This window comes from Cydia amplana, chromosome 25 (assembly GCF_948474715.1).
Source record: "Cydia amplana chromosome 25, ilCydAmpl1.1, whole genome shotgun sequence".
NCBI classification, from domain to species: domain Eukaryota; kingdom Metazoa; phylum Arthropoda; class Insecta; order Lepidoptera; family Tortricidae; genus Cydia; species Cydia amplana.
Window position 1 is genome coordinate 3,434,660 of NC_086093.1, and position 24,706 is coordinate 3,459,365.

General features: G+C 42.2%; 1 protein-coding gene across 1 annotated transcript in view; it reads right to left on the minus strand.

The window, feature by feature from the left end:
* Positions 1-441: 441 nt before the first annotated feature.
* Positions 442-24,706, minus strand: part of LOC134659560 (LIM domain-binding protein 2) — a 61,182-nt gene continuing 36,917 nt past the window's right edge. Inside the window, exons 3-9 of the mRNA XM_063515227.1 lie at positions 9,866-9,941; positions 7,278-7,380; positions 6,396-6,568; positions 5,208-5,408; positions 2,475-2,598; positions 1,682-1,800; positions 442-617 (exon numbers count right to left, since the gene is read on the minus strand). Of these exons, the coding sequence (XP_063371297.1) occupies positions 459-617; positions 1,682-1,800; positions 2,475-2,598; positions 5,208-5,408; positions 6,396-6,568; positions 7,278-7,380; positions 9,866-9,941 (955 nt within the window). The 3' untranslated portion in view covers positions 442-458. The remainder of the gene's footprint in view (positions 618-1,681; positions 1,801-2,474; positions 2,599-5,207; positions 5,409-6,395; positions 6,569-7,277; positions 7,381-9,865; positions 9,942-24,706) is intronic.

The following is a 24,706-nucleotide window of genomic DNA, read 5'->3' on the forward strand; positions in this document are numbered from 1 at the left end:
GTGGCGGTTGCCGGCACCGACCAGTGGTTGTCCGCTATGTGGTGGCGGTTGCCGGCACCGGCGAGTGGTTGTCCGCTATGTGGTGGCGGTTGCCGGCACCGACCAGTGGTTGTCCGCTATGTGGTGGCGGTTGCCGGCACCGACCAGTGGTTGTCCGCTATGTGGTGGCGGTTGCCGGCACCGACCAGTGGTTGTCCGCTATGTGGTGGCGGTTGCCGGCACCGACCAGTGGTTGTCCGCTATGTGGTGGCGGTTGCCGGCACCGGCGAGTGGTTGTCCGCTATGTGGTGGCGGTTGCCCGCACCGGCGAGTGGTTGTCCTCTATGTGGTGGCGGTTACCGGCGAGTGGTTGTCCTCTATGTGAAGCGGTTGCCCGTACCGGCGAGTGGTTGTCCGCTATGTGGTGGCGGTTACCGGCGAGTGGTTGTCCGCTATGTGGTGGCGGTTGCCGGCGCCGGTCAGTGGTTGCCGGGCGGCGTCTTGGCGGGCTCCTGCGGCGGCGCGCTCCAGTCGGCGTCGCCCTCGTACTGCGTGTTCTCGAGCCGCGTGATGAGCCGCTCGTCCTCGTCGCCGAACTCGCCGCCCATCAGCGAGGGCTCGCCAACCACCATCACGTCCTACACAAACATTTACAGGTAGTGTAAGTGTAAGGCCTGAGTAGACGCTCGAAGCGGAGCGTTGAGCGAGGCGTGCAGCGTGGCGTCGAGCTCCCAAGGGATTTGAGCAGCGTGCACTAAGGCTGCTCACATCACGCGTGAGCCCGACGCCACGCTGCACGCCTCGTCGAACGCTCCGCTTCGAGCGTCTACTCAGGCCTTACACTTATAGTTGGTCAAAGCAAATTGTCAGTAAATAATAACAAAAAAACTACTCATAGTTTTCTTTTGGGTGCTGGTACTAGTGTAAGACAAAGATAGTATGATTCTCTCTGACTATGTTTGAAATGAGACAGTCCTTTGACAAACTATACACTCAACGGCCTATAGTTCGTTTTTTTTAACATTAGAAAGTAGAAACGATCTTGAAGTGTCTTTTTATTAAAAAATATTTAATAGCGTTTTAAAAAAATTGTTTATATTACTTATGAAAGCAAAAATGGTGATTCAATGGTGTTTTTAGTAAAGAGATATGTCAAGGTAGCTTACCTTCTGTCTAATGGTAAAAAAATTTAACTATAGTTATAACCAAGGGTTCATCGACAAATTATTACGTCCCAGTCCCAGCGCCAGGGGGAGGGGGGTTAAAATTATTTTCATTGTCTTGTTTCTTACCACTGTCACGCGTCTATTTTTGTTTTTTATCAAATAAATAAGTTAAATTGAGTGTTATTGCATGTCTCTCTAGCTGTAGATTATAATTCTCTTGAGAAAAATGAAAAACTAAATTTCACCACATACAAAAAGCTCTACTGCGTCGCATTTTTTGGGAACAAATAACAAGACAACGAATAGAATTTTGACCTAGGGGGGGTCATGCCACGTACTGTGACAGTACGTATTAAATACCTATCTCTTTACTATAAAAAAGTGTAACAAGGGAGGGAGATATGCAAGAGTGATAGAGAGGGAGATAACGAAATTTCGTATTTCGCAGTAGACCCTCTGAATGTGCTAGTGGCTCCCCCTACGCAGTTTAGCGTAGTATTCCCTATTGTTGTGTGTGTGTGTGTGTGTGTGTGTACCTGCGAGGCGAGGCTGAAGTTGGGTCCGGGGGAGCGCTTCTTGGCGGGCGCGGGGGGCGCGGCGTTGGCGCCCGCGCTGCCCTTGCGCTTGCGCCGCTTGCTCGCCGGCCGCTGCGACTCTGAGGGAGGGAGACAGCAACATGTTACTTCAGCGTTTAGGTCAACAAGGTTATATGTACAAACGGTGACAACTAGTGTTGTCCCGACATTTTGCCACGGCTCACTTTAGAACACTTAGCACCAGGAGCTCATGACTCACCAGGGGGTGCGACCATCCGCTGCCACTTCTGGAAGAGCGTGGTCTTGAGGTAGTCCCGCGGCGACAGCGCGTACAGTACACCCACAACACCAGGAGCTCATGACTCACCAGGGGGTGCGACCATCCGCTGCCACTTCCGGAAGAGCATGGTTTTGAGGCAGTCCCGCGGCGACAGCGCGTACAGTACACCCACAACACCAGGAGCTCATGACTCACCAGGGGGTGCGACCATCCGCTGCCACTTCTGGAAGAGCGTGGTCTTGAGGTAGTCCCGCGGCGACAGCGCGTACAGTACACCCACAACACCAGGAGCTCATGACTCACCAGGGGGTGCGACCATCCGCTGCCACTTCCGGAAGAGCATGGTTTTGAGGCAGTCCCGCGGCGACAGCGCGTACAGTACACCCACAACACCAGGAGCTCATGACTCACCAGGGGGTGCGACCATCCGCTGCCACTTCTGGAAGAGCGTGGCTTGAGGCAATCCCGCGGCGACAGCACGTTTACCCACAACACCAGGAGCTCATGACTCACCAGGGGGTGCGACCATCCGCTGCCACTTCTGGAAGAGCGTGGTCTTGAGGCAGTCCCGCGGCGACAGCGCGTACGCCTTGTGCCGCGACATCAGCTCCTGCATCGGCTCCAGGATCACGCATAACTGAAATCATAGACAATTCTATTACTTGACGGTACCATTTGATTTTCATGTTGGTAGTTAGGGGATACGAAACTAGGTGGCGCTGTACAATGCAAAATGTAGTTTGCCGTGAAACGTAAGGGTCTAATTTAGTTTGCTTAGTTGAGCTTAATAGTATTTTTTGAACCGTTTTTAGGGGTCCGTATCTCAAAAGGAAAAAACGGAACCCGTATAGAATCACTCGTGCGTCTGTCTGTCTGTCCGACCATTCCCCCCCCCCCCCCTTTATCTCCGAAACTACTGGTTCTAAAATTTTGAAAAAAAATACATAAAATAGTTCTTACCCTATATAGATGACAAGAAAACGTATTAGAAATGTGCAGTCAAACGTGAGTCGGACTTAATAACTTAGTTTTGGAAGCAACCCCTACGGGTTTACTATGGGGTAATATGGATGGAGCTTTAAGCTTTGGTTTCCTCCGAAAGCGGTGCCGTCGTATAGCGGCCGTCTCCATACAAATACTACGACATCCATATTTAGCCGTATTATTTAGTATGGAGACGGCCGCTATATGACGGCACCGCTATCCTAGGAAAACCGATCTTTAGTGATAGATGTGGACGGTCTAAAGACAGGTCTAAACTAACCCTCAAGTAGTTGAGCGTGGAGGTGGTGATGCCCTGGCGTGTGATGTTCTTGGACAGCTGGTCTAAGGCCGCGTGGTCTGGCGGATGGACGGCCTGGCGATAGACTGTCTATACTGACCCTCAAGTAGTCGAGAGTGTAAGTGATGCCCTGGTGATGTGGACGGTCTCGCTATAAAGACTGATAACTAACCCTCAAGTAGTTGAGCGTGGAGTTGGTGATGCCCTGGCGTGTGATGTTCTTGGACAGCTGGTCTAGGGCGGCGTGGTTTGGCGGATGGACGGCCTGGCGATAGACTGTCTATACTGACCCTCCAGTAGTCGAGAGTGTACGTGATGCCCTGGTGATGTGGACGGTCTGGCTATAAAGACAGGTCCAAACTAACCCTCAAGTAGTTGAGCGTGGAGTTGGTGATGCCCTGGCGTGTGATGTTCTTGGAGAGCTGGTCTAGGGCCGCGTGGTCTGGCGGATGGACGGTCTGACGGTAGAGACTAAGGTCTAAACTAACCCTCAAGTAGTTGAGCGTGGAGTTGGTGATGCCCTGGCGTGTGATGTTCTTGGAGAGCTGGTCTAGGGCCGCGTGGTCTGGCGGATGGACGGTCTGACGGTAGAGACTAAGGTCTAAACTAACCCTCAAGTAGTTGAGCGTGGAGTTGGTGATGCCCTGGCGTGTGATGTTCTTGGAGAGCTGGTCTAGGGCCGCGTGGTCTGGCGGGTGGACGGTCTGACGGTAGAGACTAAGGTCTAAACTAACCCTCAAGTAGTTGAGCGTGGAGTTGGTGATGCCCTGGCGTGTGATGTTCTTGGAGAGCTGGTCTAGGGCCGCGTGGTCTGGCGGATGGACGGTCTGACGGTAGAGACTAAGGTCTAAACTAACCCTCAAGTAGTTGAGCGTGGAGTTGGTGATGCCCTGGCGTGTGATGTTCTTGGAGAGCTGGTCTAGGGCCGCGTGGTCTGGCGGATGGACGGTCTGACGGTAGAGACTAAGGTCTAAACTAACCCTCAAGTAGTTGAGCGTGGAGTTGGTGATGCCCTGGCGTGTGATGTTCTTGGAGAGCTGGTCTAGGGCCGCGTGGTCTGGCGGATGGACGGTCTGACGGTAGAGACTAAGGTCTAAACTAACCCTCAAGTAGTTGAGCGTGGAGTTGGTGATGCCCTGGCGTGTGATGTTCTTGGAGAGCTGGTCTAGGGCCGCGTGGTCTGGCGGGTGGACGGTCTGACGGTAGAGACTAAGGTCTAAACTAACCCTCAAGTAGTTGAGCGTGGAGTTGGTGATGCCCTGGCGTGTGATGTTCTTGGAGAGCTGGTCTAGGGCCGCGTGGTCTGGCGGATGGACGGTCTGACGGTAGAGACTAAGGTCTAAACTAACCCTCAAGTAGTTGAGCGTGGAGTTGGTGATGCCCTGGCGTGTGATGTTCTTGGAGAGCTGGTCTAGGGCCGCGTGGTCTGGCGGGTGGACGGTCTGACGGTAGAGACTAAGGTCTAAACTAACCCTCAAGTAGTTGAGCGTGGAGTTGGTGATGCCCTGGCGTGTGATGTTCTTGGAGAGCTGGTCTAGGGCCGCGTGGTCTGGCGGATGGACGGTCTGACGGTAGAGACTAAGGTCTAAACTAACCCTCAAGTAGTTGAGCGTGGAGTTGGTGATGCCCTGGCGTGTGATGTTCTTGGAGAGCTGGTCTAGGGCCGCGTGGTCTGGCGGGTGGACGGTCTGACGGTAGAGACTAAGGTCTAAACTAACCCTCAAGTAGTTGAGCGTGGAGTTGGTGATGCCCTGGCGTGTGATGTTCTTGGAGAGCTGGTCTAGGGCCGCGTGGTCTGGCGGATGGACGGTCTGACGGTAGAGACTAAGGTCTAAACTAACCCTCAAGTAGTTGAGCGTGGAGTTGGTGATGCCCTGGCGTGTGATGTTCTTGGAGAGCTGGTCTAGGGCCGCGTGGTCTGGCGGATGGACGGTCTGACGGTAGAGACTAAGGTCTAAACTAACCCTCAAGTAGTTGAGCGTGGAGTTGGTGATGCCCTGGCGTGTGATGTTCTTGGAGAGCTGGTCTAGGGCCGCGTGGTCTGGCGGGTGGACGGCCTGCCGCGGGATCAGCTCCCGGTGAGCCCGGACCGCCATGTGCCAGGACTTGATGCGCATCAGGTCGTCGAACGTGAACTCGAGGATCAGCCGGCCTTCTGTGCACACCTGGAAACGACGGGTGAAACATTAATAACATTAAAGTAAAAGGATTTTCGATTATACTGGCTCTAGATGAAAAACAAAGCAATGAAAACGACTCGCAGAGTGTACTTGATTGTCTTTAGGATGCTCAAGGCGGGTACTGCAGGGTACAGCACTACGACCAGGGGGCCTTACCATGATGTCCTTATTGATGACCAAAACTGAATTGCTAAAGGATGGAGCTACATAAGTCACATAACTCGGTCCCTTTTTGTCAATCGAATAAGAATCGCAATAAGATGGTAAGGCCGCAGTTGACTTTAGCGAACATCGGTTTCCCGTGGTGCGTGACCATCGTACAATGTTCGCCATCTCCGATGCTGGTATTGTCAAAGGCCTTTTAAGAATCGCTCAGTGTTTTGGAAGGACTTTACGGGGTGCCGCTAGGTACAATACTAGGACCAGCTGACTTCAGTGAGCGTGGGTTTCCAATAAAGCGTGACCATGTCAAAGGCCTTTTAAGAATCGCTTAGTATTTTGGAAGGACTTTATGGGTTGCCTCAGGGTACAGTTCTAGGACCAACGAACCTTGGGGAACATGGGTTTGCCGTGGTGCGTGACCATCGTACAGTGATCGCCGTCTCTGATGCTGGTATTATTGTCCAAGGCCTTTTGAGAATCGCTCAGTGGTTTGGAAGGCCTTTACGGGGTGCCGCAGGGTACAGTACTAGGACCAGCTGACCGCAGAGAGCGTGGGTTTCCAATAAAGCGTGACCATGTCAAAGGCCTTTTAAGAATCGCTTAGTATTTTGGAAGGACTTTATGGGTTGCCTCAGGGTACAGTTCTAGGACCAACTAACCTTGGTGAACATGGGTTTGCCGTGGTGCGTGACCATCGTACAATGGTCGCCGACTCCGATGCTGGTATTGTCAAAGGCCTTTTGAGAATCGCTCAGTGGTTTGGAAGCACTTTACGGGGTGCCGCAGGGTACAGTTCTAGGACCAACTAACCTTAGTGAACATGGGTTTGCCGTGGTGCGTGACCATCGTACAGTGGTCGCAGTCCAGCGTGATGCTGGTGTTGTGGAAGGACTCCTTGGGTTGCCGCATCGTGTAGTACAGCTCTGAGACTCCGCCCTCGTATATACTGCGGAAGTACCGCGGTATCAGCGTCCTTCCTATTGCTGGAATTTGAGAAGGAAATGATTAGTGATTGTTTTTACATTTGCTTTGTCCATGATATTTGGTGTTAAGGTGCGGTGTGTTCAGCCAGCAGAGTTTTTGCAATTTTAGTGTAAGGCCTGAGAGGACGCTCGAAGCGGAGCGTTCGGCGGGGCGTGCAGCGTGGCTGTGGGCTCACGCGTGATGTGAGCAGCGTGCACTAAGGCCGCTCCTATACGCTTGCATTTGTTTAACATGCACGCCGCACGCCCCGTCCCGCTGCACGCCCAACTCGGGCGTCCATTCAGGCCTTACACTTAAGGATTTCTCTAGTAACTTAAACAACTTTTACTCTATAGAAAAAAATCACGAACATTCTAAAACACGGTCTAAAACGCACCATTCAAAATTTGTTACCATTTTTGCACAAAAGCTATGAACATGAAAATTATTCCCGAAGATAAGTAATCTTAGAACTCACTCGCTCACTTAGAACATAAAGTCTTCACCACCGCTTGAAAGATGGGCTTTCAGTTTGTAAAGCCTGACCAGGAATATATGATCACGCGCCATGTTGCGGAATTTCACTGGAACTATTTTTTCATACTATACTGAAATGTCACCCTATACACGAGAATAACAGCGCCCTCTCGACAATGATCATATATTACTGGTCAAGCTTTAACCTGAAAATAAGGGAAATCTATTTCTAAAAGCAGTGAGCATACTTACTGTATCTCTTAGGTCCATCTTCTAAACAGAATGTGAGCGTTAGCGTCGCGTCGTCCTCGAAGAACTCTGTCGCGAACGCGTCCCACCAGAGGTTGTCCGAGTCCTGAAACGTACGAGTTTCGCGTGAGTTATGGGCTCCTGGTACCATAAGCGCCGCTTGCATCATCTCACTAACCCGGGGTTAACTCTTTAAATCGTTAACTCAGTGTCAAATTGTACTGGTAACCATGGTAACTTCAGGTTTAACCGTTAACCCCGGGTTAGTGAATAGTGCAAGTGGCGCTAAGATAATCAAGGTACCATCAAGGGTCGGAAAAACGCCCGTCATTTTGAAAACATAACCATAATATAAGACCCAATCTATGAGTCGAAAATGTTCGTTCACAGTCTACGTAACCCTTGATAATGAATATAATGATATAGATACCTAATTGTTTTATACTTTCCCTAAATGTTTATTTATAGTTCGTTTTTTTTAGCATTAGAAAGAACTTGAAAGAAGGTAAGCGATTTTGACATGTCTTTTAATTGAAAAGCACTTCAAAAATCAATAACTATTACTTATGAAAGCAGAAGACTATAAAAGATCGTATTAGATTCATAATTGTTACATATTTACCGTAACTTATTTTTAAAATGTGTTTTTCAATTAAAAACACATCAAGATTGTTTACCTTATTTCTAATGCTAAAAAAAACGAAGTATAGCACAGTTACTAAACCTAATCTAGTTACGCCTAACATGGCCTAACGATATTCTGTCCATAATTGTGAATGTGTTTATTATATTGTAAACTATGCATAGTTATATAATATATGTATATGGTATCTAAAATGTTAGTTTCTCAACTAAACCTTTTGGTATAAATTGACTGAGAAATACATTTAGGCGAATGTTTTTCCACCAAAAGGCAATTTCCGTAAGTACCTAGTTCGTTTTTTTTTAGCATTAGAAAATGGCTATTTTTATTGAAAAACACTTTTGAAAAATAAGTCACGGCAAATATGTAACAATTATAAATCATATACGATTATTTACATTATTTTGCTTTCTTACGTAATAGTTATTGATTTATAAAAAGCGTTTTTCAATTAAAAGACGTCACGATCGCTAGTCTTTTTCTAATGCTAAAAAAACGAACTATAATGTAACCTAAACCTAACATAAAATTTAATACATAGGTACGTAGTACCAATCATGCCTTAGGTACATACAAGTTGGACTAGTTATCAAGATTGTAATTGTCCATAAAAATAACATGCCTATAGTTCGTTTTTTTGCGCGATAGAAAAAAGGTGAACAATCTTGAATTCTTGACGTATCTTTTTATTGAAAAATAAGTCACGGCAAATAAGTAACAGTTGGGCCATTTTATTTAAAGTTGTCCCCTACACTTTTTTTATTTGTGAATTTATATGTTATTTCTACTCGGAATCACGAGCTCTTTCTATCCTAATAGGAGAAAAAAAGTGTCCCAAGGTTTTTTCCCATTCCGTTACCATTTTTTCATAGACTTTGTATGGCGGTTTCGGAATGGAAATATCGAAAAATGTATGGAAATCTTGGGACACTTTTTTTCTCCTATTAGGATCAAAAGAGCTCATGATTCTGAGTAGAAATAACATAAAAAATACCAATTTTGAAAAAAAGTGTAGGGGACAACTTTAAATAAAATAAAATGGCCCAGTTATGAATCATAATACGATTATTTATATTCTTTTGCTTTCATTAGTAATAGTTACTGATTTAAAAAAAGCGTTTTTCAATTAAAAGACACTTCAAGATCGCGTAGGTAGTCTTTTTCTAATGCTAAAAAAACGAACTACCTATAAGAAATAGGAAATGTTTGTAGGTATACTCAGTAGTATGTGTACTTAAAATTATGTATGTGGCTTTCCATTAGATGTATTTATGCACATAGGGTGTAAGGGCCCTTTAGGCATGGAACGCCACATAAATTGAGCTTACTTGCACGCTTTGGTCATGTTAAGTTTGTAAAAATTGTAAACTTACAGAAAAAAAGCTTGTTAAAACCTAACCAGATGTTTACGAACACAGATGGCGCTAATATCAAAGCTGTATGTCCGCCGCTGCGGTAATAGATGTCGCTAGTAGTATTAGAAAACCACTATATTACTTTTTATTAATATTGTTGTCTTTGAAAATAATGTCTTCTAACTATTATCATTATCACTCGGTTGATTGGGTTACACTTGTATGTTTATTTTTAATCTACTTATAGTGCCCTTTTACCAATATTTCATCCATTTTCGTTCCTCATAAATGTTACTTTGTTTAGGCAGCGGCACAGAGAAATATAGTAAGACAAGAGTGCTCACTCCATACATCAGTTCAGACTATTAATTTCAGTGTCTACATCGAGCATCGAGTAGCGGAACTATCAGTACTGCTACATCTATTGTCAAGTAGCAGTACTGATAGTTCCGCTACTCGATGCTAGATGCTAATAGTCTTTTTGGTACTAAAACTGATGTATGGAGTGAGCACTCTATGTATTTTTTTCTCTATGGCAGAGGCTAGTAAATAGAGAAGACTGACAACTCCCATTATACTATGAATGAACTCACCTCTGTCCTCTGCTGTAACCGCTTATTGAGTTCGTAAACTCTGTAATCCGGTTGTCCGAAATATGGAGTGTGCCGCCTGAAAACAAGAGATGACACAGTTTATATACGTGTTACCACAGAATAAATAATAGTACTAAGTACAGAAGACTCACTCTCTAACAAAACGCATCTGTTACGATCAGCACAGATATGGCCGCTAGGTGGCGACAGCGCCACGCGCGGCTTATGGCTTTCCCCAAAATTGGGGCCGAACGGATGTACTTTTAGCTACCTGTAGCAAAGCGACGAAATCGCGGAGTGAGTCACGCCTGGTGTTACTGAGAGATTTTGTGCTTTATCTTAAGCCGAGTGTGGAGTCGATTTCGCAGATCTGCGATTTTGACTCCACACTCGCGTTCGCGGCTTCGCACACGAGTGTGGAGGGGCTTTACAATTAGAAACTATATAGCTGGTCAAGCAAATCTTGTCAGTAAAAAAGGCCCGAAATTCAAATTTTCTTTGGACGATATCCCTTCGCGCCTACATTTTTCAAATGTGCCGCCTTTTTCTACTGACAAGATCTGCTTGACCAGCTATATAAGCGCATCTTGGGGTCTAGCCAAGGTGACAACCGTACATCGACAAACGCCGAACGAAAAAAAAAATGTGGATGATTGCTACGAAATGCTATTTAAAAAAAAACTATTTCTCTGACTGTGGATATCTGCCCGATTTTAATAAAATCTTACTTTCATTAGACGCGCTCCACATTTTTAGTCGCCAAGGACGCCATAGCTATTAGCTTCATACGTGTCACTGAGAGATTTTGTGCTTAATCTTTTTATCTTAGAAATTATAAGCGCACCTTGGGGTCTAGCCAAGGTGACAATCATACTTCGACCGCCGAACGCAAAGAAAAAATATTATCGGGATGATATATGTAACGAAAAGTAACGTGACTATTTCCATACATTATTTAAGTTTCGCGACGCGACTTTACTGTTAAGAGAATAAGAGCGTGTCAAGGTAATTTTGAACACCTCACCCGCTTAGCAACTTCTGCTGCTGACTGGACCCCCTTGTTTGGCACTGCCATAAACGGCAATAAATATTATAGGATAATTACGCACACAAAAAAACGTGTGCGTAATGGGGTAGGTTCTTTCAAAGGTTTGCAATAGTTTGCATAGATGGCGCAATCATAGCTTGCCACATTTGACACAATTCTAGGGGTTGACAGGGCAAGCTATGATGGCGCCATCTGCTAAATACTTCGATCGGCCAACCCCATTGTCCTATAATATTTATTTATTTCCACACTGTCAATGTCACTTGCCAAGAGTTCGCTTGCTCTGATGACTATGCATATCCGCCCGATTTTAATGAAATCTTATTTTCATTAGACGTGCTCCACATTTTTAGTCGTGAAGGAAGCCGTAGCTTCAAGCTCGCGGTCTTCATTTGATTGTCGACTTGATTTGTTTTGGAAAATCAGGAAGACTTATAATTTAAGTGACTAAATGAATACGGTGGAGCGGCTTTCTTTAGATAAGTCACTTTGGAGCTATTAGTTATTTACGATACAAATTTATACGAAAAAAATATTGACACGAGTTGCGAATTACCTATTTGCACGTGTATCGTACAAAGTTTTACAGTGCATTTATTATATTTTATATTTTAGCCTTTTAATTCCTTAATAATATAAGTTACATAAATAAAATTACATGCAAATTAAACGTGTAGGGATTATCAAGGACCTCTCAGCGAGTGAAGGCCTCCTCCATTTTTCTCCATGTAGTTCTGTTGTTTGCCGTGGTCATCCAGTTATTGCCTGTTATTTTCTTTATTTCATCTATCCATCTTTCCACAGGTTTCCCTTGGTGTCTTTTGCCAGGCGGTCCTTTCCAAGTCGTGACTCGTTTTGTCCATCTGTCCTCCTGCATGCGACCCACATACACAGTGCATATATGGCCCTTTAAATTTTCGACGTAGTTACGTAAAGGCTTCGTCACACAGGCGCGTTTTCCGGTCGGCGCGTGAGCGTTTTATATGTAAAAGCGGCGCGCCCCGCTCACGCACCGCCCGGAAAACGCGCCTGTGTGACGAAGCCGTTATGTGCTTATTATAGCACCGGTGACATCGGTGTCGTAATGCACTTTAAAGCCTATAAAGCTATTTCCGTCAGTAGAAAAAAATCGGAATAGTTAAAAAAATAATCGCGATGGGTTTTGACTTATGGTCGTCCCATAGAAAATTTGAATTTCACGACTTTTTCAGCTTTTTCTACCGACAAAGTTGTTTGACAGAGTATAATGTGGTTTGGTTTTCCTTAAAACCTATGTATAGAGTTAAACCAAGACAAGTCTGCAACGATTTTGATAGCACACGCAGTGCAAATTGTGTTTTAGTGTTATTTTAAACGACAAACTTGTATGAAATTATGACTCTCTGAACTTTCTATAGGTGTGAGTATTATGCTATGCTCTACTAGGATTTAAGTAATAAGGTTAAATCTAATCCTGATAGTAGTTATCTCTGATTGGTATGTGTTTACATTTAAATCCATTGCTGCTAAATTGGGAACACCAGTTTTGAGGATAATGGCACAAGGTTAGGCATTATTTAGATAAGCCCATGTATCTGGAAAAGCAGTATCTAGATTTAATATAATTTCGGATTTAAAGACGTCGGCTTTCGATAAAAGTAATTTGCAGCATTGCTGCAGCAAATGTCAAATCAATGTTCGTCCTGGATGCTCGACAATTCGAACAGCAATGCTGCACAGCAACGCCGCAGCAATAACGCTGGTGCAGTCTGTATCAGAACGTCACCTTTAAGGTAGATACTTAAGTACCATCGCCCACTTTGTAAACTGACAGTTCGTAAACCTTATTACAAAAGGGATAAGGTCCACCGATGGACAGTTAAAGAGACTGTTTGTATCGTACGGAATCATTACTGCCGTAAATGTCAAGAATCCGGGCAGCATCATCGATTTGGAATTTTGCGGCAATAATACAGTTGGCATTAGTAAAATAGAATAGAATGGTTTTTTATTCGTAAACACACAGACAATACACATAATTACACAAAAAGAACATAGTGAAAATAAAGTGTCACGAAATGGCCCCATCTCAGCAGCAATACTGCTTCAGTAATGCTGTCGAGTGCGTTGCTGCAGGAAACATCAAAAAGGTATTTACCGAAAAAATATATTAGATTTGACATTTGCGGCAGTAATACAGTCGGCAGCATGTCGTGCTGCAATGCTGCACAACAGCAGTAACTCTAGTGCAGTCTCGATTCGAATGCGACCTTTAGGCTGCTCAGTCTGTTGCTACGTCAATAAAGAATTAAAGACAACCGCTAAAACTAGGTTAGGTCACAGAATACGTAATAGTACAACCGAACAGAGAGGACACTTCCTACAAAACCGAAGTTTGACAGCGATTCAGGGTCGAATCATGATATCCCTTTCTAATGTATGGCACTATCCCTTTCGGCTGTTTAGGGTTGTCAAAATTCAATTCATTATCTGTGGTCGTGCACGTAAAGGGACGTCAAGTTGTGTCAACTCTAATAATTGCTCGGAGCAATGCTGAGCCGAACGGAGCCGAGTTTGCCCGAAGTCAGGAGTGTCTCACCACTGATTAAGTTAGCTGACTGAGTGACCTGCTTAATACTGCCAAAGACTAGTAAACATTGAAGACTGACAACTCCATGTTGCCCCCATTCGATGAATTTGCCACGGGCCTCGGATAATATAATAGGTAGGTACGCCACTGATAGATACATTCTACTTAACAGTTACCACGAGTTTGACACTGACATATTCGCTAGCGTCTGCGTAACTTACTTTCTATGCAAATGCATCCCGCTCCTACTGGCATATTAGTTCGAGCGAGATGTATAGAAAATAAGTTACACATACGCTAGCAAATATGTCAGTGTCAAACTCGCGGTAAGGCTACAGCTGTGTTCTGACTGACGGAACAAAATCACAAGAAAAAACTAAACACTACAAAAGTTCCGGAACACAATCTCAATATACAAGCAGGAAATTTAAACAGTGTACGCGGAAACTCGATAGAGTACCAGGAACACATAATTGGAAAGAATTTAACCTGAAAATCGACTTTTCTCGTGACGTGCAATGAAAATAGCTCTTGTTGACGGTTTGCTTCGATAGAAAGTTGAATCATAGAGATAATAATACATAGAGTGCTCACTCCATACATCCGTTCTGGTACCAAAAAGACTATTATTTTCATAGTCGACATCTAGCATCGAGTAGCGGAATTATCAGTACTGCTACTTGACAATAGATGTTGCACCGAGCCAAAAGTCTAATGCTCAACAATTTTCAGTTAATAATATAACCGGATTAGCCGGAACTCTATTTTCAACTCCTTCTGCTTTATTATTAGTTGCAAAATGATGCTCAATACAATTTTCGTGAGTCGCGACACTCGCGACTCACTAGACAAGTAGCGGCACAGAATAAATAATAAAGAAGACTCACTCTCTAACAAAACGCGTCTGTTACGATCAGCACAGATATGGCCGCTAGGTGGCGACGGCGCCACGCGCGGCTGTTGGCTTTCCCCAAAATTGGGGCCGAACGGATGTACTTTTAGCTACCTGTAGCAAAGCGACGAAATCGCGGAGTGAGACACGCCTGGTACCAAAACTGATGTATGGAGCTATGGAGCACTCTATTCTTACAGATATTTCTCTATGGTTATGAATGCAAAAAATTCAATAGTCATTTTAGGGTTCCGTACCCAAAGGGTAAAAACAGGACTCTGTTACTAATAAGACTACACTGTCCGTAGTGTGATAGTGTCCGTCTGTGTGTCACTAAAAACAAAATAAAATAAATATTTAAGTCGGGCTCCCAATCAACAAACGTGAGTTTTTTACGTAATGGTACGGAGCCCTTCGTGCGCGAGTCCGACTCGCACTTGGCCAGTTATTTGGTAATTTAGATGGATTTTTGATTTATCCCTATTTTATATCTAGTATTCAATCTGCGCAATCCAATTTGCATTTAACTACAAAACCTAACAGTACTAAGCTGTTATGGTAAAGAACAAAGAACCAGTCAAATTAAGTACTTAAAAATAGGATAATTAGAAAAAGTTAAATAACAGATGAGGGTAGCATTTCCTTATCCGGATCTCAGACCATTTCGAGTTCCAAATTATGATAGTGATGGGAACGTGTTAGAATTACCGGTTTTATAAATAATTTTCACAATAAATAAATAAAAATAAAAAATAACTTTATAATCAATGAACGGTACAAACAGCAACACTCTTAACTGTACATCGGTGGACCTTATTACAAAAGGCATAAGGTCCACCGATGTACAGTAAAACGTGTGGGCGATGGTACAACATATAAATTTATAAAACAATTGTACTTTATAAATTTAGCCCCTACAAAATTTTATTTAGACGTATTTGAGGTTTCTGGTGACACCTCAACACTGTCTCTTAGTTTGTGGTTTATTTTGGCACCTCCACACTTTGGCACGCACCGGTTTATGGCGTGAGTGACTCCAGAATTGCGTGAGTGACCCCTGAATTGCGCGAGTGGCCTTTGAATTGCGTGAGTAGCCCTTAAATTGCATGAGTGATCATGTAGGATTACCTGTAATAAGGGTCCGGCACGGGATGGTAAATCGGCGGCGCATACTCATGGTACTGCAGTGGGTGCGGCGAGAGGTGGTGGTACTCGCGGTACTCGCCCTCGCCGCCGAGCGAGCCCAGCGCCACCGGCATGTAGGCCACTTTGTCAACTTGTCGTCATCTTTCTTAACGCACTTCACTTTGAATTTAGAACTATAGAGACGGAACTGTTTTTTGATTACCGGTTTATCGGACTTTTTTAATTTAATTAAAATTAATAAATAAATTTGTAAATAAATAATCTTCCTTAATAAATAACTTTGGGCACTTTGGTTTGTTAATCACTAATTCACTTGGCTTCACGTCATGTCACAATCTGCAAAACAGGTGGAATTACGCCTGACGCGTACTGGCGACTGATAAAAAGCATTTCGAATTTTTCGCGCCGGGAAGTGCCAGTGTACCGTGAAGAACGTCACAAGTTCCTTATGTACTTAGCCGTGATACACGATTGTGGTCCGTAGCGCGCGGGAATAGGGGCGATAAGCTTGTAGATGCTAGTCGCGAGCGGCGGCGGGCTGGCAACGTCGCTCGTCAGCTGGCCGCACTAGAAACGAGGAGCGTTCGGAAAGGTCAACATCGGTTACTATTTTTTTTATTACACGAGCTATTTTTGTTAAATTGTTTGTTTTTACTATCACCCACATATGGATACATATTCTAAATACAAATCCATTAACCATATCTTTAGGCATCAAACCGCCAATTAATAAACATAAAATAGTAATTTCTAACTAAAGTAAAAGTAATTAAACTAACTTCCGTAAAACTTGAAAATTATAAACTATCATTAGTGAGACTCGTTAAGTGAGCTGTCATCACGCGCCGTTCGAAAAGTAATTATCGCAATATGCATAATGTATTATTCAAAAAATAATAAAAAGGCTATTGTTTTCACCGCGGCAAGGCCTCCGAACGCACGCGACGTTGCCGCTCCGGGCGTTCGCGCCATACTTTTTACTGTTTCTTAGCACATAGAACGCTCATTACGCTGGCACGCACACACTGGCAACGACGCTGATATTGTTATATCCGTTGTACATACGCTCTACATAGTGCAAGATGTACATACATTCCGCGAGCTACGGCCGTAGATTATGTAGGTAAGCTACGACGCCACGCGGTATACAAATCAAACAGTACGTCTATAAATAACAGACGAGACGTGTCCATGAAAATTTCTTGCCTCAATTTGTCTGCAATGAATATCAGTTCTAATATTTCATTCATTTAATTTAAACGTTAGATGACAAGCTGTCTGACTACGTCATAATGACGTGCGAATGTGAACGCGTCAACGCGAGGATCAATTAATTAAAAAAAGGAATTTGTGGAGCGGCAATTATTTCGTTATATTATCTTGTTAGTATTGTAGTCAATTAACCATAACAAGCGGTAATTAATGAATTAAGAAGTTGCACAAAGCCGACGATATTATTAGTGATTTCAAAAACCGGTAATTTTACCCGCGTAAAAATCCAATTTGTAGTTAATGCATTTTAAAATCAATGATAAATTAACAATGAATGAGAATAAACAAGGACAGATTGAGATAAGACTATTGACATAAAGTCCGACGGCCCTGAGTTACGCGAAGCACGAACACAAGTAAATAAACCGCACTATTGTTGTTACTATCATCGTAGAAACTATCCCACAGTTCACGGGCCGAGCGCTATCACAGATACATTGATAACCGGACGATAAAACACTACGGAAACCACCCAAATAAATGATAAGGCCGTAAAACTACTTTAGACAATACACTCGCGCAAAAAATCGGCGAGAAACCGCGGACGTGTTAACGTTCCGTCAGTCAGCGCGGAATGTGTGTCACGCCGGCGTGTCAATGACTCGCGGCAGCACGTAAACAGCCGCACGTGCGTCACCGGGCCCGTACCGGAGTCCGGGCCTCCGGCGCCGGACCTGGAACTTGTGTACATAACGTCCGCTGCACCGCACGCCCGCCGCGGAATAACCACGTAAAAATATCGGTTATACGGCGAATCGATTGGAAAAAAATCACGCGTCCGCTCACGCCTATCGACGATCATCGACCGAATTTTGAAACTGCAGTGTAAATAGTTTGAAAAGAGAACGCTAGAGTTACCGGCGCGGCGGCGCGTATACTGCGCCTATGTAATTCAATACATAAGAGAAGTGTGCCGCGCTGTGACGGACAAGTGACGAACTGTCAGCCGATCGGCGCGCCTCGGGCGCGCTCGGGCGCGCTCGCCGCGGCAAGTTCGGATATGTTACCCGATTAGATTATGTCATGATTTATAGAAAACCGGTTGTTGTCGCAGGTCAATCACTTCACAAGCCACAATAGACGAAAATCTAGTTTGACGGGCCAAGTGGCTTCTGAGCCTGGTGTTGGCCATTAGAGCGCAATAAATCTAAGCTAGTTGCTAATATTTTAAGCGAGCTGCTCTAATAACTTACGTTAACACGCTACTAAACAAGATACATTAAAAATGTTATCTCAGAGCGGTTGATATTTATGTTTTTGCAGATACATATATAATTTCTGCTAAATCATGGTTGCCTGAGGACGAGATAATTAAGAGGAGACGTGCGGGAATCAAACAATTGTAGGTAACATATCTCTGTTTGGCCCTATGGTTGACTGGTAGAGAATGCCATTTGGCATAAAATCCGCTATTTGTACATTGTTGTATATATTTTGTGTTTTGTGCAATAAATAAATAGTATTGTTTGTAATCCAGGGGATCGGAGAAGAGATATGGATTATAATCAATGCGACTGGTTGATTCCCTCACGTCTCTTCTCATCTCCGCCTCAGTGGAAAAGCGGCCAAAATGACAGCATCTAAAACAACAGCTCTTTTTTTTTTTTTAGAAGATTCTCCGTAAGACTTTTTCATTTTTTTGAAGTGATAACGTCTTATAAATCGATGAACACCGGTAGCATGCACGAAAAAGTGTCATGTTGTGGACAGATCTCCATGGTAACGTATAAAAGTATGCAATTTTTCATCAATGTTTTCTTATGACGTTATCACGCAAAATTATCGTCCGTAAACCGACTTTACAGACACCTTTTTTTTTTAAAGAACATGTCCTATCGCATCAGAACGTTCCTAACCATTGTCAAAGAGAAAGTACCTAAGTGAAAGGAAGCTGTCTTCTGGCACTCGTTTGACGGTTCGACTGCGCGCTTCGTTCGACTGGGACACGCGCTATTTATTTATATACCGGGCGGCTAATGCACCTGTCTGATTAGAAACAAATCATTACCAGCCGTCGTTAACTAATAGGGATCGTTTGATAGAAAGGGCGAATCATCGTTATACCGACACTTTTCACGTCTTTGGCGTTACCAAAAAGGCAAAAATATCTCTGGAGTTACCAAGAACTGACGTTTCCTATTCCCTTCTTGTTTGTCTCAATTTTAGGTCTATCATAGAGGAAATGACTTGTTTTAACGTATACCTAATATGAATGATATAAAAGTAATAAGTTATTTATAAGCGATATATCCGATTGAAGTTTAAGAGCCCGTTAACGATTTTAGAGCGAAAATGTTTTGATGTTGTTTTTTATGATTTTTTAAAAACTGCCCCTCCTCGTCATATATTGCCGGTGACGCACGCTCGGGACCTCATTGTTAAAAGGCAAGATGAGAAGACGTGCTAATAGAAACCAATACTTGTTATTTAGATATTACGTAATAAGAGGTGTACAATTTCATCGACTAAATCTATCAATTTTACATTTTTGCGACTAAAATCGATAACAGCCTCTTAAATAGCGTAGACAGATTAGTGCCTGTCAGCCTGTCTGACTAAAAGATGATTCGACCAGAAGACAGAAGTTTAAGTTTAGATGCAAGTTAAAATAGAAGTTTAAGTAAGTTAAAATGGGTGTAGACGGCAAACTTACAAATACCTTCATAAAGATGACGCATGCTGTTTGCTGTATCATCATCATTATCAGTAGCCTAAATACGTCCCACCGCTAGGTATCTACAGCCTCTAAACGGCGAGAAGCTTATAGCACCTGTCGGAAATAAGCCCAGTAAGGATTTGGAGACTTAACAGTCTTAACACTAAGCTTTTAACTCGGCACTGACTTTGATAGAACTATCTGAACAAAGTGTCATTATAAACGTTATATGGTGACACTTCTTTTTTGCTAAGTCTGCGCAGGTTAGCCTGGTCCAATCCATGAATATATTCGTCAGCAGAGACATGGTCGTTTTTTTTCACAAAGCTAGATCAAATCATTTGGGTATAGTTTTCAAAACAGATTTTTTATGATTTCATACGAAGATACGAATACAGCAATATAAATTATTTTAATATCAGTAAGTACTAGTTTAGTACCTGACGTAAATCGAAAACCCTATTAAATATGATTGTCATTAAAAAAACATGATTCCAAATGGAATAATGTATAAAAAATAACGCATATAAATCGCTAATGACTGTGATATTCAACACGTATCACTTAATTGTCCAAAACAATTAACAATCAATAACCTTTGACGTAAAATAACCAACCACAAAATGGTTAGCCACGAACATGTAAGTTATAATATAAATCTGTTTTACATTTTACAGCTAGCCGCCATTGCATTATCGTAAAGTTAGGTACATAGCGGTGTGTACCGTTAAGCAACCGTAGTATGGGCGATTGCTTTCATACTGACGGTCGGAATGAGGCCTAATTTTTCAGCACGATAGAATATGCCAGAAAGAGCAAGATAAATCTGCAGCGATTTTTATTTCACAGAAGTGAAAGTGTTATTTCAACGTCATAATTTTATAGAAATCTAAATTTGATTTCTATTACAGTTCTAAATTATAGTTTAATAAAATTGAAACAAAAAAGAAAATAAAAATAAAATAAGACCACGTAAGATGCGCCTTTGAAATAAAGTGGTATAATCAATTCAATATATGAAAAGAAAAGAAGAAAAGAAGATATTTAATGAAAAGTAGGTACCCAAGAGTAATTAAAATTGATAATGTTCATTACAAAAAAGAAACACGCGTAAACATTGAAAAAAGTTTAAAAACAGTTTCAGCGGACCCTTTTTAAAAACCGGTAAAATGATGTCACATCACATCACTAGCAAATGACATAAATTTCAACTAGGTACTTTTTATTTTCAATAATTGAATAAAGCATTTAAGATGAACAAAAAAATATTCATTACAATAATAAAAGAAAATAAACTTACAACTCCTACAAGATATACTAATTTGAAATTTAAATATCTTAAAGTTGAAATATATGCCAACGTAACAAGCAAGACTCCAATGCAAGGACTCAAAAATCGAATTTCTATTTTCAAATATTCAAATAAGAACTGATCATCTCATCGAGAGGGAGCAAGCGAGAGGTCGTTAATTCAATTCATTAGAGCGACGAGGACGGCGCTACCGGCGTATGACGAGGACGGCGCTATCGAGATGCACTTTGTGTGAATGAGTGAAAGGTACCTGCGTGTGAGGGTGACGGCGTGAGGCGCGTGCCGTTAGTCGGACAAGGACGGAGTCAGTCTGTTGACGTAGTAGTAGATGAGATAAGGGGCTATCAGTTGGAGGAGTGTTTGGATGGGTTTAGTACTTGAATGAGATTTAGGTAATTTTATAGTCTACTAAGATTTAAGTAGTTGTACTTACAAACAGCAACACTGTCCATCGGTGGACCTTATGCCTTTTGTAATAAGGTTGACGAACTGTCAGTTAACAGAGTGTGCGATGGCATAACTACATATATGATTTTGGTTATGGCTTAGTAGTTTTGTTAGTGCGAAGGGGAAAGTATTTACCACTCATTTACCACTTTATTTAATAATAATTTAGACGCGATCAAATTTTTTTATTGTAACATTAATCATACTTAGAAATATAGAACCAAAATATACGTCACGGAATAAATTCAGATACATATGTAGTGTCTATGGCACATGTCACGGAATATCTGATTTCATTCAGTGATTAGAGATTTTCGTGCTGAATTTGTGACACACACTTCTAGTAACTTATAGATAGATATCAAAAGAAATAAGTTTGCTTAGCCAAAAACTGTAAAACAGTTACTACTTAAGAGGAAAGAGACGGACGTCTCTCCGTACAAACGTAGTCCCCATTTTCCTCTCCGGATATTGACATTATCGAAAATTTTTTTATATAATTGGATATATACATATTAACCATAGTTATACGAAATCACAGGGCGGACACGCCTTACATCAAAAATGATTTGCGTTTATATGTGTGCGCGGCACGTCTGTACACGCGTCATTGAGTATCTGACGGAATCCTGACATGCTCTCAGTAGAGCGACTTACGCACACATTCATGTCGCGACCTGTCGCGGGCGAGGTAATCCGAATCGGGGCGGGGCGGTGCGTGTCCGTTCTGTATGATAATACTATTACTTATTCTGTGACGAAATGCTCCTACGTTTGACTTTTTTCGATTTTTTGATTCCGTGCTGCTGATAGAGTCCGTGCGAGTAAAGAGGAGAGTAATGGAGAATAAGCGTATATATAAGGGAACCAATACATTATATGAATATGACCCTTCTTTTTCCACACAATCTGCGTAAAAATCTTCTTTTCTCACCACAATCATCACTCGCATCTCGCATATTCAAGTAACTCGACCATCTCAGCTGATCCAAACGAGGCACACCCACACACAGGCACGGAGTTGACTCACGCACACAGACGCGTTTTATTATTATTACGGCGCGGGATAGCGGCAGAGTGCCGTAGCTGAACATTCCATTCCGAGTGATTATTTAATTTAATTTAATTTTGCTTTATTTGCTACCAGTTTTTAATATTCTAGTCTAGGGTAGCAGACTACGAATGTAATTGACTTTCCAACTCGGAGCGCCATCTAGGGACATTATTAGGTATTAGTCTGGTTTCTTTACAATGTTTGCCTTCATAGAAAAGCAAATATAGTTTGTCAAAGGACTGTCTCTCATTTCAAACATAGACAGAGATAATCATACTAGCTTTGTCTTACACTAGTACTAACACCCAAAAGAAAAGGATGAGTATAGTTTTTTTGTTCTTACATAGTTGTTGAATGTTAAACCATACAATTATAACTTAAATAAGTTTTTGGCAAAAATTTAATTTTTGGTACAAGCTTTTATCGCTGACTGTACTTTTCTCACAACAGACAACTAATACTCATCGAGACAATTCTAAAAACCCCTAACACAATTAGGTTGCGTTGTTTCATCACAGAGTTCCTATGGCCACCTCCTGTCTACATCATCAGATCAGTTCGACAGTACCATATTATTGTATTGTCATCAGAACTATAGTGCGTCAAGCAAATCTTGTCAGTAGCAATGTACTGCAAATTAAAGTAGGGTAACACCATGTAACACTCAAAGTGCAGAATTGCGCTAAGAAAAGCAGCAATGTACATCGAACCAAAACGGGTTTATTTTTCCGCCCTTCATACGTCAGTTCGAGTGAATTATCATAACCTCAAATTTTAGTAATGTTTACCGTTAACGAGCATGATTGTACATTGTAGGCACCTTAGCTTTGCTTGAGGTCATGCATAATCTTGGTATTTAATGGTGACAGCAGAAATTTCTCTTGAAATAGAAACGATTCAGAATGTAAACAATAAGATGATGGCTGTCATTCACGATCCACATTCCACAGATAACACGCGATTTTGGAATTATTCGAACACAGTGTTGCTAACCCGCGATTTTTCAAATTTGCCGCCTTTTACTACTGACAAGATTTGGTTGATCCAGTATATATACAGCTGCCAATTTTCATGATGCTACGATCCTTGGAAGATGGTTAAATTAGTTACCTTAGATTCCATTACATAGTTACATACAGATCGACCTAATAAAAGCTTGTTAAAAAAATCGAAACCCCGAGATTTTATTTTTAATCTAAAGGTGATTCTGAAGTGGAGATATACTGATTTTAGAAAAGGTGTAAAATCTAAGAAAAAATTGTGCTACCCATTTAAATGGTGCCATGTTTTGTGACAGGCAACTGAATTATCAAACGTCAACTTATGACAGATTAACGGGTGACATATAAGTTGACATGTTACAGTTGTTAAATTCCAGGCACGAACTTTTCTAACCCCCTCAATCATAAAACTTAGCAACCTTTCAAACCGGCTAAAATTGTTAAATTTTGTCTCTTTCTAACAGAAATATCAAAATGACAGACAGGGACAGACGATTATCAACGTTTTGTTAGATTTGACAGACGTCCATAAATAACGCCATTAGACTTTACACCTACGATAGTATTAACCATTCTTTGATCTGTAGTACAGTCGCCACCAAATATATCGGGGCGGCCAAGATGCTCACAAATATCTGAACACGCCTCTATTGTCAAGGCGTTAGAGTGCGTGTTCAGATATTTATGAGCACCTTGGCCGCTCCGATATATCTGATGGCGACTGTACTAGACAGGTTGTCTACTATGCTAGTAAAAATATGCGACCGTATTTGGTGTTGGTGTCGAACGTGAATGTAAGACATGTCGAAACTACGAGTTGCACCATACAAATCCATTAAGGTTATCACTACATAGTATAAAACAGAGTCCCTTCCCGCTGTCTGTCTGTCCCTATGTATGCTTAGATCTTTAAAACTACGCAACGGATTTTGATGCGGTTTTTTTTAATAGATAGAGTGATTCAAGAGGAAGGTTTATGTATAAAATGGCGGGACTGGCTGTCAACGCGATAAATATTTTCGATTTTATATTACCCTTTATAAATTTAAAATGTACACGTGTAAATTAATAAGTCTAAATAAAAAGTAATTAAGAACAATGATTTTTTTGCATTGCGCTAGTCATTAATATTAATGTAATGTGATTAATGTAATTTATTTATCGTGACATTTTTTTTTCAGTCTGGCCAACGATATCCATCACTAGAAAAAGGCGCGAAATTCAAAATGTATGGGCGACCTTTATTACCTATTAAATATTAAATTCAAAAATGTCCAAGTTAATTGTTATTATAGTATGTTTCATACAGCTTGGGTACGTTGACAGACGTCCTCTCCATACAATTTATAACATTAAAACGCGAAAATTCGCAAAAATATTTACAGGTGACATCTGTCATTATTCTGTAATAAAATTTCACAGAAAAAAAGAGAAAATTCAGCTA